We start from the raw sequence: 13,806 nt of genomic DNA, 5'->3' as shown, positions 1-13,806 counted from the left end.
TTTGGGAGCTGCTTCAAGTCTGACATTTAGAGACTGCGTGGTTCTGCTTTATGAATGTGTTCGCTACAAAAAACAAAACAAAAAAAAACATTTGTTTGTTAATTAAAGAAAGTTACTTCAAACAGATGATACAATTTCATTTGTTCCTGGCAAAATTTCCTTTTGTTTTTGCATCTTTCTAAAAAGTCAGTGTAAAGGCAATTCAGAGATTTCTTTCAAAGACTTTGAACGATATATTACCGAAATGTGGAGTTAGAGGTTAAAACAGTTTTTCACCAGTTTTCAGTTTTCATTTTTTTGGGTGGTCCTAAAAGGTGGTTCGATGATGCGTTGAGGCCACCCTGAGCATACCCCTGCACCCCTAGCAGAGAGATAAAGATGAAGTCATTTCGCTTAGAGTGTTTCAAAGTTAGTCATGTCATTTTCTGAACTCATCTGACATGTTTCAGTCGCTTCAAAATGGCTGCTTGACTGCTCCCACGAGTGGGCGTGGCTTCAGCTCATTCAGCGAACACGCCACAGTCCTGGAGCTGAAAATCATTTTTACCCAATTTTGACACCTAATTTCAGAGCACATATTTATCCTTACTTACACATACTTTAATTTGAATCTGAACTAAAAATGTACTGCTAATCTTATAATAATATATGTATGTATAAATTTAAATCAATCCCCCACACATTAGTTATTTTGCTATGGATTCTGGTAATTAAGTAATATGTCAAATATTTATTCTTATTTTACACAAATTTTGAATGTGTGATGTGCATTTGTTGGCTGAACAGCAAATTGCTCCTGATACTTGTGTATTTCAGGTAAAAATAGCTCTGTAAGTTGCTTTGGACAAAAGCATCTAGTCAGTGTAATTTAGGGCAGGTTAAAATAGGGATATTTTCCAGCATTGTGCTGTGTTAAACAAAAAATGTATGTTTGGATAGTGAGCGCTGTATTCCACTGCTGTGCATCCCAAGCACGCAATTTTTACCCATTTGAATTATGTAATAACATCTCATTGACCTCTGCTGCTCTAATACCTCTATGAAGTCTCCCCTCTAAATTATAGCTGATCCACGCTCAGCTGTCTCTGGCTCTGCAAGTTGCTTCCTCTCAGCTCATTATCCATTTTTATATTTACTGATGTTTTACAACAGGCGAACTTAGCAGCAGAGATTTAAGATGACTTGTTTTATTTACAGAGTTTACAGGAGCAGTAAGGCTTGTCAGAGAATGGCTAGTTTTTAAAAGATCTTATTTAACACGGTGAAAACAAATCAATTTTTCAAATCAATTTTATTTGTATAGCCCAAAGTCACAAAGTACATTTGCCTCAGAGGGCTGAAAAACAGAAAGATGAAAATATTTAACCCTAAAGCCCAGTTGCTAAAGCTTGGCAGAGACGGTCAGAAATGTGCGGCGCAGCAGTAGATCCACTGAGAGGAGGATGCTGAGAGGATACGAGCTTTGGAAGAGGACAGACAGATGGTGTGAAAGAGCAGTGGTGCCTGTACTTTCTGGCATGGATGACCTAGGACCATCATGATGAGAGTGAGCAGTGAGCTGCAAACCAAAAATAATGCAATTGGACTTTGATTATTTAAAAACATAATGAAGCAAAAACACTGTCTTAGCTATAAAAGAGTGGACTAGTTCCTCTTAGGATTACATATTTTTTGCACTATTAAAGATTAGGAGAAAGCGCAGGATGAGACGGTGTTTCACTAGGCATATGTATCAATAGACTGAAGTCTCACAAACTGATGGACAGGTGCCAGGCTTCATCAGTGGTGTGGAAGTGGCGCAGTAATTAGTCAAATGAGGAGGAAGTGGAGGAGACGCTAGAGAGAGAGAGAGAGAGAGAGAGAAACCCCCCGGGGCTCTGTCTCCTCAGCAGGAGGACCTCCACAGCCCACTCAAATACACACAGAGAAAAACACAACCATGCAAACACAAATTCACGCACATACCAAACCATAATGTGCACAGTTTCACACATTAGAGGTCTTTTAGATACAGAAACAAGCAGCACACATGCCCCAAGACATAATGTACACGCCCACAAACACACATGCTCACATAGACGCACACTCATCCCCCTGTTATTTCGCTACTGCTGTGACTTAATGCGATGGGATGGGAGATGAAATTTGTATGATTGTATGTTTGATATGCAGCAGCTCCTGCCTGAGACATTACTGTGACAATATGCAGGCAGCTTTAGAGCTACAAAAACTATTGAATGGGGCTGGGGATAGGGATGATGGAGGGGGTGAGGAAGTCAAGAAAATAAGAGAAATAGCGGAGGGAAGAATTATAGGGAGGATATTTTTTTGCGGCTGTCTATTTGAGAAAACCTAGTGGATGGGAAAAACAATTCCCTACCATCAGCAAGTTAATAAAAAGGCTGCAGTTTATCTCTGTCTAAAAGACAAATACCCTGACTGAGGATGGAAGGGAGGAGAGGAGCAGAGGGGGGAAGGCTGCCCCACATTTCCCTTTGTCCTTCCCAGCTCCAACAAGTCACTTACTATGATTTTTTCCTGTCCTAATAGTTGCCAACTGGCTGGCTTTTTCACCAAGCAAATCCTGTTGAATACTGCGATCATACACCACCACACGTCTGCATGGCCCTTTGGTTCTGCTGACAGGGCTAATTAATAAATAGATACAAAACCAGGCAGTTAAAAGATCGCTATGGGCTCCATCTGTCCAGCTGGTCCTGTTTGCCTGTTGGTTTGCACCGTCTGTGGCTTGGCATAGTGAATATACCTTCTCACACTGTCAAACTGCCGTGCTTCATCTGTTTGATTTCGATATTTTTTTTTTTGTGTGTTTTCTGTGTTCAAGGTCAGTTTTACTAAGGATCTTGATTGGTCAGTTAAGCTCGACTGCGATGATGAATCGGTTATGGCTCAGTGATTCGAATCTCTTCGAGTTATGGCAATCACTAAAACGAATTACAAGCACTTTCAACAGCCTCTAGATCTTGTATAACGTGACATAAATGAGCTCTGGATGAAGATGATAATCGCACCATTTACGATGTTGGTAAGATGCAATGAAGCAGTGAAGACAGCAAGTTTTATACACTGATTACATTTGAATGAGACTATACAGTACCTGCAGGTATACGCTATTTCAGCGTGGAGATTAGACAAGGCTGAGTGTATTCAAACTCCGGTCTCAGTGGGGGGGCGGGGTGTTTGTTCGCACGTGTGTGTACACTTGTGATTGTGTGCGCATAAATAATGTTTTTCTTTGTTTGGACCTGTTTGTATCACCAGTTGACAATCCCTCTGCTAATGTTACAGAATCCCCCCCCCCATCTCTCTCTCTCATGTCATCTTTTTATTTCTTCCTCTCTCTCTAATCTCAAGCGCTCCCCAAGGGGTGTATGTAAATATTTAGCCCAGCCTTTGTTTCCTATGATGTGAGTGCCCGGATGCAACTAGCTCTGATTTACTTTGTGTTGGCACTGGCACCCTGTGTTGCCTCTGAGGCTGCGTTGGAATCGTGTCTGTTTCTTTCTCCATGTACAACACTGACTGTATATTGCTGATATATTTATCAACAGTAGATATGTTGACTTAAAAAAAAGCTTTTCTTTGCTATGGAAATACTACATGCACTCCACCAGCTAATGTAACCTCATGTGTGAGTGATGGGTTCGTTAACCTTGGAAGTAATCAATGACACTATAAAGAACGGACAGAGCATGAGTGACGTCACCTGTAGGTTTCCAAGCCGCCATGTTGGATGTACTGCTCCCGGTTAACCAAAATAACGGCAAACACATCGACCATCGGCGGCGATTGACGCCTGTAACAGCACTTACCTGTCAATCAAAGCGACAACGCTGTTACTCTAAGCCTTCATATCATTTAAATGGGTGAGTTAAAAAAATTCACCCCCCCCACATAGTTGTCATAGATGGGAAAATTAGCTATAGAGTCCAAATCATTTTCCTGCACCGGAGGGTGCCGCTTGGAAGTAATGCAAGGTTGCTTAAGATGTAAGGTTGTAAAGCTACAGTAAGTTGCTGCAACAACTGCTGTTGGCATTTAACAACTGCAATGTTAGCACAGTTTAATTCACTCCTCATACTTGCTGCTCTTTTTGCTTTTGCCCTGTTTTTGGTTTTTGACAGATTTGCTCTTTGCAAAGTACGATGCTTTGGCATATGGAGAAACACAAAGCTCGGTGGGCTTGCTTCGCTTAGTCATGGTTAAGCTGTAGTAGAACAATATATGGTGCACTTTTCACGATAGGAGTCAAAAATCATCAAGCTACACAATGAGTGTTTTGAGCATAGACAGGTTGATGCAGTTTGGGGAGAGAGTTTCAAAGGGAGTGGGCTTTGTTGTTGTATTCAATGAATGAAACTCAAGTAATTCAAAGGAAAGCTAAATGGTTCACTAGCAGTGTAGATGTGTAGCATCACACATCACATAGATATTACTTGGTGGTCTGCATTTATTTCTGTTGGTATGATGCAGCGCCAAGCCTTGGTAGACTGTCAAGAGTACATGCCATCAGCGCAGGTGGCAGATTATCTTTATACATGCTGTCCATTGCTGACACACTCATCTGTTTCTTCCTCCTTTGTCTGATTGGGACTTGAGACACCAGCTTCACAGTAGCAGCCAACGGTTCTGATTTTTCTGCGTCTGGCTGGACTCCTCTGGAGACTTCCAGTCGTATTGAACTATGAGAGGCTTCTGGTGTGTTCTGTCTTATCGAGCTCCTCTGAGGGCCTGCTGCTCCCTATGTGTTCTCTCTTATTGAACTCTTCCTGGGGCCCCGTAGAAGCTGGGTCTGCTCGGCGGAGCCCACTAATATTCCTTAATGATGTGGCATCTGTCTCTGTCAACCTCCGCGCTGCAGCAACCAGACGCGGCCTATTGTGGCTGACTTCACGGAGAGATAAGCAGTCCTGTCTCTTAGACACAGACGAAGGGACAATAACAACATCAACACTACCGAAGAACATCGGCGCCTCCGGCAAACACGGCGAAAAAGTCAACAAATAAGTCTTTATACAAAGTGGCAGACGCAGACAGAGATCTTTTTCATTTGTTATCATTTTTACTGTTTTGACTTTGCTCTGCCGTGTTGATGACTGGAGGAACAAAATCCAAGGTTCGTACGGTAACACAAGTTGGTTTTATGAAGCATTAGCAAGTATATTTTTTCACATTCTCGTGAAGCTGAGGAGTGCGGGGATTGACTTGCAAAACAGTGGACTTCTTAAATGAGTGTTGGGAGCCAGCTGAATCTGCATACCATTTTTTAACAGTAAATTTCTGGAGTCTCTCCGCTCTCTGTCTTCCCATCTGTGTGTTTACAGTGACACTCAGAGCTTGGCACTCTGGAACCAGTCATCATGCCTAATGACGAGAATGAGTACGTGTGACATGTATGAGCTGTACACAGGGCGTGAAAGTGAGTTTGCGCACATGTACATTTGCATGTCTCACTGTGTGTGTGTGTGTGATTTTCAGTGTGTACTTGATAGTCATGACTGCCAGAGAAAGCATATTGGTGTCGATTGGCATGGTTACTTCTGTTGTATCCTGTGTGAGCGTTAGCAGCAGAAGGTTCGATTGGCCGTCAGTAGCACTCTGCAGAGCCACCTCTCCTCTTTCCCTGTGAGAATGACAGGCCTACACAGAAAGCTGTCCAGGCGTCACAGCCTCGAGCCAACTGCATAACTGATTAACACTGCTAATTTGCTTCTACAGCCTTTCCAATCCATGAATTATCATTCCTCTTTACAAAAAGGATTGGTACCACAAAACAGTCACATCCATTTTATTTTTTTCCCCCTGTTTGACTGTAAAATCCTGCATAGAGCTGACATGTCTGTATGCTGTAAATGTTAACCATGACCATAGTGGAAGAAACATCAGTAATAAACAAACTCTGAAGTAATTTAATGAATAAATGGGTATTTGTGCCTTTTAGGATAGATTATGTGCACACATTGTGGGGACATATTGGAGAATAAGGTACTGTGTTTAAATTTAATTCTTAGGTACTTGTACTTGAGTATTTTATGGCACTTTATACCTCCATATACCTCTACTCCACCAACAATCAGTTGGAAATATTGTACTTCAGTTCCATTACAATTATTTTACAGTAATAAGTACTGTGTTTTTTCACTTCTCCTGCTCCACTGGCTACCTGTGGCAGCCTGCATTAAATTCACATCATTAATGCTCGCCTACGAAGTAGTCTCCAGGTCTTCACCCACGTACTTGGATGCCCTTATACAGGCATGTGTTACCTACTGTGACAGTACTAGAGGGGATAGAATTAGCATGTCCAGTTGTTGGTAACGCTATGGGTACAAGTACTGTACAAGTACTTCTCCACTTCTCCAGCTCCACTGGCTACCTGTAGCAGCCTGCATTAAATTGAAATCACTAATGCTCGTCTACAAAGTAGTTTCTGGGTCTTCACCCATGTACTTGGATGCCCTTATACAGGCATATGTTACCTCACGTTTGTTGTGCTCCTCCAATGAACGACGCCTGGGTCTGCCACCTGTTTGCTCAAGGCTGTCCAGACTCTTTCGTCTGTTGTTCCCAGTTAGTGGAACGCACTACCAGTTCCTACCAGAGCAGGGGCGTCCCTCTCTACCTTAAAAAATAGCTGAAGATCCAGCTCTTCAGAGAGTACCCCAACAACTGGACATATCTCCTCTAGTGCTGTCACAGTACTTACTGCTGCAGTAACATGTCCTAGTCGCACTGTACCATGATTGTTTCCCTTTTTTGTAAGGTGCTTTGGATAAAAGTGTTAGCTCAAATGACTAAATGTAAATGCAAATGTATTGTTACTAGTTCCTTTTCAGATTAAGAGTTTACATACAAAATACGCGATAAGTATAAAATAAGGACAACAGTGAAGCACTGCTCACTAACAATACATAACTGCTGCACTGCATATTGAGTAGTTAGGTATGTATACAGTACCAACAAATATGCTCTTAGGCGTATAATAAAACTGTATTTTTTCTCTTTTTACAGAACTCTGTTGTTCCTGCTGTTTATTTTTTACAAGTACCTACAAGTGCTTTGCCTCGACTCACGCATTGCATATGGTTATCAGTAAAGTTGCCTGCCACAGTGCTTGGTTTTTCCTCCTGTAGCTGCCCCATTACCTGTGAGTGAGTCAAGCTCTAAAGCCCTCAAATATAATTTCAGGCAGGCTGATGTGCTTATGGCCCTTCAGCGATGATGGTCACTCATCTCCAACCTCTAGCTGAAGGGGATTTAAAGCTCCTCAGGCCTATCGCGGCCAGCATTACCGTGTGTGCTGTCGGCCTGAACCCAGTGCTCCTGCAACCTGCTCCTTGGCCAGCTGCTTCTCTCTGAGCTGGAGCTCTGTCTGGTTGACAGCACAGCTCAATCTTCTCTCAAAATGGACAGGGACCTCATCTGCCTGTTACAGGAGCTTTTAATGGCCGGTCTGTCAGAGAAATGAGCACCCTACAGTACTATCTATCTTTATTTGTCTCTTTTATTAGTCCATATAGAGTAATAAAAGGAATAGAACAGACATCCCTCAGGAAAACATCCATACAAAATGGCTGAGAAACTGATACCAGTGCTGTTTTCGTGGCAGTACGTGATATACAATAGACACTGGAGAGGGAGACAAACGGTGTAGGTGGATACAATACACTGGTGTCATGCCTTCTTACACTTAGTAGCACATGCCAGGGCAGGCAGATGATACCGATGATCTGGCAGACTTGTAAACTCGTTAGGCAGCGTAGACAAAGGTAGTATTCCAGTAACTATCAAAGCTTGAAATCTTGATATGTTGTGAGATTTTGTGTGAAGTAGTTTTTTGTGTTTTTAGTGCAACAAAATTTTAAAATCTTTTGGTTTAAGTGAACACAATATCTCAACGTGCTAATAACAAGGTTAATAAAAGGTAATACTAAGTTATTGTCCAGCACTGTGTAGTTTTCCGCTCGGTCTCTTGGCAAACAGCCAACAACGTTATATGTAGCAGAACACATGTCACTTGTGAACAAGCCACAATCAGTAGTTTCTGCGTGGACCCACTTTTGATATTGTATGAATCAGTTTTAATAGTTGCTCTGCTTCTGAGTGCACGCTGCAGCGGCAGCAGCAGCAGCTGATTTTCATACGTTTTCAACCACAATGACAGTGGTTGACATAATTTCTCAGTGGTTTGCTGGCTGTATGCTTTGAGGAGGTAATTAAGCAGTGCATTTTGCAATGAGGCTGTTTGATGATTGTAGTAGCAAAGACTGCACAATTATGCAGTACACTGGAATCATTTTATATCCCTAAATATAGAGGGAGAGTGCCCCCCCATGAAGAATACTCCCACAGCTCCTTGTTTTGTGAAAAGGGTTCACAGAAAGGAAACCTCAGTACGTATGATAACAAACAGAAAATATTTTGGAATCCCCACGAGCAAAATGAATCTTATTCTCTTTGTCTTCTGTATTTTTTGTTTCAAAGTTCAGAGTAGCGACTGCCTGTAATGTCCCAGAGACTGCCATGAATCTTCCAGAGAGAGAGAGAGGCAGACCCAGAGAGCACTACCACACATTAAGGGAATGAATATTGATTTAAAAACAAATCTGACATGGTTTTTAAATCGACCTGAAAAATGCATTGCTTAAAAGAGTCAAGGGTTTGTAGTCTGTCAATGGAGCGGAGAAAACTTCGCTCTTGTTTTATGGTTTAATAAAATTCCATTAATGGCTTCTTCTACCTTGACAAAAAGCCCTCTGAAATGGTGTGCGTCACTGTGTGTGGGTATGTGTAAATGTGTATTCATGAGTGTAAATACTCTGGTTATTGGTATGAGGTCTGAGGCCTGCCTCATTCAGAACTGACGACTAATTCCTGTCTGAGTGAGTGTGTGTGTGTACTAATGACTTTTTCAGGATGAGCAGCTGAAGCACCAAATAAAAAAAACAACTAAAAGATTGAACCACCTGTTTCACTCTTCAGAACACATTTTAAAAAGATTGTTTTTTTTTTGTATTTTTTTGTATGAGTATGCATATTTCACCTTCACGTTTCACTTTGAGAAGTGTTGTTTGAAACTAAGCAGAATCTCTGATCCTTCAGAGGGTGGCCAAAACAAGACACCAGGCAATCTCATCAGAGTGCTCGGCTGGCATGGTCCGAGTTTCTGGGGCCAGGTTTGCCTGCTCAGTGGGCCAGTGGAAGGAAACTGCCTCTGGCTGCATGCCCAGCTTTCAGCTCGACAGAGACAGATCATATGGACGCCAGTGTTTTTCTTTCCTAATTGCTGCAAGCACATCAATCCTACTGACATAATGTTTCATAGCAGTCCAAGACATCCTTACTTTGGTAATTTTAAAAGAAATATGAGAATTGTTTGGTCCATAAACATTCAATCGTGAGACTGCAGAATCGTGCGATGGGCTGATTTCAATCATGTCTGATGGATGTGCGCGCTGGCTCACCAATTGAATCTCAATCGCCACAGATAGTCACTGACAGCCAAGCCCGCAATAGCTTAGTCTAATTGATTCATAACTTTAATCACATGATAAACACAAACAATGACTTGCTTATTGCGAACAGAGCCATCAGATCAGCCCACAAATAGAAGTAGCGCTGCAGGAGACTGGCACTTCTCACTCTCACACCTCCAGTTTGTTGTGCAGAATGTGCAGACAGCGCTCAGCCTGTTTTCAGGTTTTGTTTGGGTTTTTTCCCCTCTATCATTTTTTTTGTCTGTGCATAATAATGTAAGTGCAGGTAATTAAATGTTACTGCAAGCTTTGTTTTATTCTATTTGCTTCTATTGACCTGGAAGGTTTGAAGTCTTGTAGGATAATGTGAGTCTGATTTAAAGGTTCTGAGGTCAGTCTATAATGTAGGTAATGTGGTGCTGGTTCTTTTTTTATGTGGTCTTTGTCTCCTTCAGTGACTGAAGGGGACATTGGATAAAATCCAAAATAATAAGCATTGTTTCACAGATAGATTTTTCCCTTTTGTCGTAATTGTACTCTCACTAGACCAATAAAAATAACAATGGCTGCAGATGGTTTGCATTTTCTCACTGCAAACTCTGTCCTCATTTGTTATTTGTGTTCTGTAACTGGAATAAAAGTCCTACCTGCATACTTCAGGACCTTTTCAAGTGCTGAATTGGAAATGGTTATATTTAGTTGAAATGAAAACTAACAAGCCACATATGGGGACAAACCGTATGAACCGTTACTCCTCAACATGTCAACAAAAACAGCATAGTCCAGAATGACATGTGATGCACACTAATGAAAAGTTGTTAAATCATTGACAGTGACAGTGGACCGTTATACTTTTTCCTGGAGACATGATACAGCTTTGCTCAGGGCAGTTCCTCATCACAAAGAGTTATTTGCTGTGTTGTGCTGCTCAGTGAGCATCATCTGTAAGCAAGACATTAGTTTTCATTGACAACTAATTTCTGACATTAATCAAGCCTGAAAACTGCTTTAGTGATTTAATTAAAGTAGAGAAATAGTTTTTTATTGCTTCACATGGTTTGAACCATGCATAAGGGGCAAAAACCTGAGAGGCGTCCTAAAGGTTGGGCTGTTTGATTGTCATATGTACCCTGAAAAAGCAACATGCTTTCATTAACAGACTGCTGCTAATGAAAGCACCAATCTCAGGTCTTGCTGAGAACAAGAATCTAAAATCAATCTCTTAGAAACAGCTCACTTCAACCCCGCATTTAAGTTCATGTACTGCCTTTCTAATTAATTTTTCCAAATGTCTTGTACTTTCTTTTTTCTTAAGTACATAATGACATAAATATCTTCCCACCAGAGTCTCAAGATTTTTTCTCCGATTTCAGCTACTCTGACAATCAGGGGTCCTGTGCTGTGGGTGGCACTTAATCTTAATAATCATCGCCATCAGCCGCGCATCAACACACATAATATTTCCTCCTAAATGTCTATATGCAGCAAAAATAAAAGAAGAATTGATATTAAAAATGTTTCTTGCGGAATGCGAAGAACATTTTTCATTTTCTTTACTCCTGCAAAGCTCAGCACTGGAGCCGACCTGTTACCTGCAATGATCTCAAAATCAATTCTGGGCTCAACCTGTCCTGACACGTTGATATACTCTAAGACCTGACCAGTAGGCTAATCAAATTTGCTTCGAGCTGGCTGCTGAGCAAAAAAGTATAGAGGTAAACAACAAGGAACTAAATGAATAAAAATGCAGTGACACAGGCAGTAGACTGAAGCACCCTCCATGTTCTAAGTAAATCATTTTTTACTTGGGATAGAAACTCTTGCTGTGCGTGATGTTAACGCACAGCTGGCACAATGTTCTGAGTGAACATCAGATAGCTTTTGCGGAAAGACAGCTGACTAATCTCAAATTTCATGTTTTATTAGTTAGTTTTGCTTTATTTATATTTAAGGACAGTTTAAGAAGAAGAAAATCTAAAACGTAGTTTGCAGATCTTCACATCAGCACAATTACATGTAACACCTAAATACGCCATTAGCTGCCTTCCGGTCACATTTTTTGTGCTTCTCCTCACCTTTCAACATTTAAACATGAAACTAGATTTTGTACAATAGATTAATTTTCAAATAATTTGCTTTATTTGCGCAGTGATTAGCTACACCTAAGGTCTCTTTTGTGGAGTCCTTTACCTGCTGTGGCTTTAACTAAAGCCCAATATGTGTTTTTTGTTTGTGAAGTGCATTACATTATATCATCATGTATAAAGGGTTCAATACAGTTCAATAAGTGTGTGTAATTATTTGAGTATTCAATACTCAAGTAATTACACACGTACATAGTACTTGAATTGAAGAAGTGAGTTTAAACTGTATTACCTCAAACTGAGGGCAATGAACTAGACACACAGCCAGGGGAACTGCAGTATTTCAGCCTCTTATTTAGGATTTTAAAAGAGACTAATTGCTTTAAAATATTAAATAATAACTTGCTTTCCCTGCGTTTTCTTCACAAGAACTGTACAAAATGTTTTGTTTTTTTTTGGTGTGAAAGTGGGTCTCGCAGTGTCTTAGGGCAGCAGGATAAGTGGTGATCCCTCGGGTGGTGCTCTGTTGTAGACTACAGATCCTATACAGAGCCCGAGCTGCTGAGTCAGCCTTCACAATTCTTCCAGGGGGAGCAGACTAATCTCCTAAGTACCTTCCTCTGTCAGCGGTCCAAGCATCTGTCGTTCTGCCTCTGCATGACCCATCCCAGTCCCTTCTGGCATCTGAAACCCATTTCTCTTACTTTTTGCAAAGTCTGTGTCAGTAAAATTGGCCTTGTGTGATTTCATTCTGGTAATGCCCCCGTAAGAGTGCTTGATATGTTGTAATTCCTACTTGCACAACTATGGGATTATGGTCCTTTATAGGTTGCAAAAGATTCCGCGGCCTGTTGATTTAGGGTAGCCTTCAGTAACCCCTTTGGATTAAGTCACAAATATGTTGTCACCAAGCTATAAATAAGGCTGTTTGTGTTAGTTTCAAAGGAGCTAACATTGTCAAGATGCAAGGTGTTCACCCAGTTGTGAAGATCTGCTGGAGTTTGCACTTTTTAATTTGATCCTGACTGCCAGACTGCAGCTGGCTAGCTAAGTGCTTTGCCATTATGGCTCTGTTCTGTGTTTAATTCAGTTACAGTGCTGAGGTTTATTGGTATAATGGCAGGCTGCATACTGCCTGCTCTCCAGTAAATGTTTACCATCTTGCATGCTACCTTGAGAATAAGCAAACAGCTCCTCTGTGATCTTCTTAATTAAACTAATGCCTCGGATAACCTGATCTTTGATTCCCTATGTTCTCCCATCTGCAGATTTATAATGAGAAGAAGAGCCAGTTTGAAATCAAGAAAAACAACCCCAGGGACTTGGTGGAGAGAGTGGCACGGGACATCTCGAAGCTGCTCAACAGTAAGAGGAAAGCCCTGGAGGTAAGACGATGATGCCGCACGTGTTATAACACCTGTGTACAAACACGCACCGATGCGCACATATACAGTGGATCATTTGACTTTCCCGGAAAGTCAAGATCATACCTTGCATAACAAGTTATATAAAACACAAATACCTCAGTCATTATATTCTATGAGCTCTAACTAGGTTATTTTTTTCTGTTTCTTCAAAGATATGTTCAAGACTCTTAGACGTATATTATAATGGACAATTGTCTGTTTTGTGTGAGACCATAAACAATCAAAATATGCCATATACCTGTACATTTCATGTCAACAGTATCATCATCTGTAATTGGAATTTGCTCTTGTCATCTCATAGTTATTTTTCAGTCTTCCTGCCATTCTCTACTTAGTATAACTTTCTTTCCATGTGGGCACATAATTCAGTATCTGTTCAATTCGACCTCTCGTAGAAAGCGCTGTAATTTCTCTTGATAGTTGAAACAATTTTAAGCCGATTAAAATTTGTCAATGACAAAAAAAAGGGAGATAATCATCTTTATCTTTTTGCACAGAGCTCATTTTGATTTTTTTTTTCCTGTTTAATATCAGTATTAATATTTTGAGAGGTAGTTTGGGTGGTACGCGAGAAAAGGGGTTATTACAGAGGTTATCGTTTCAATGTCCTGCATTTTGGGATGTAATTATTACCACTGTTATGCTCAGACAGTCCTGTGATTTGTTAGAGATTTGTTTTGCTTCCACAGTGGGGAACCTCTAACCCCTTACAGAAGAAGAGAGAGGGGGGGAACAGAGGCAGGGGAGACGAGTGACAAAGAGGGAAATGAGAAAAGTATACACTATATCAATTTTTAA

General features: G+C 40.9%; 1 protein-coding gene across 4 annotated transcripts in view; it reads left to right on the top strand.

The window, feature by feature from the left end:
* cacna2d2a (calcium channel, voltage-dependent, alpha 2/delta subunit 2a) overlaps positions 1–13,806 on the top strand; it is a 146,526-nt gene that overhangs the window by 25,011 nt on the left and 107,709 nt on the right. For all 4 annotated transcript variants that reach the window (XM_027278858.1, XM_027278860.1, XM_027278859.1 and 1 more), the window contains exon 3: positions 12,850–12,966. In XM_027278858.1, coding sequence (XP_027134659.1) covers positions 12,850–12,966 — 117 coding nt within the window. The remainder of the gene's footprint in view (positions 1–12,849; positions 12,967–13,806) is intronic.

The sequence above is a fragment of the Larimichthys crocea genome, chromosome VI (genome assembly GCF_000972845.2).
Source record: "Larimichthys crocea isolate SSNF chromosome VI, L_crocea_2.0, whole genome shotgun sequence".
Lineage (NCBI taxonomy): Eukaryota > Metazoa > Chordata > Actinopteri > Sciaenidae > Larimichthys > Larimichthys crocea.
This window is presented reverse-complemented; position numbering and strand designations above follow the sequence as displayed.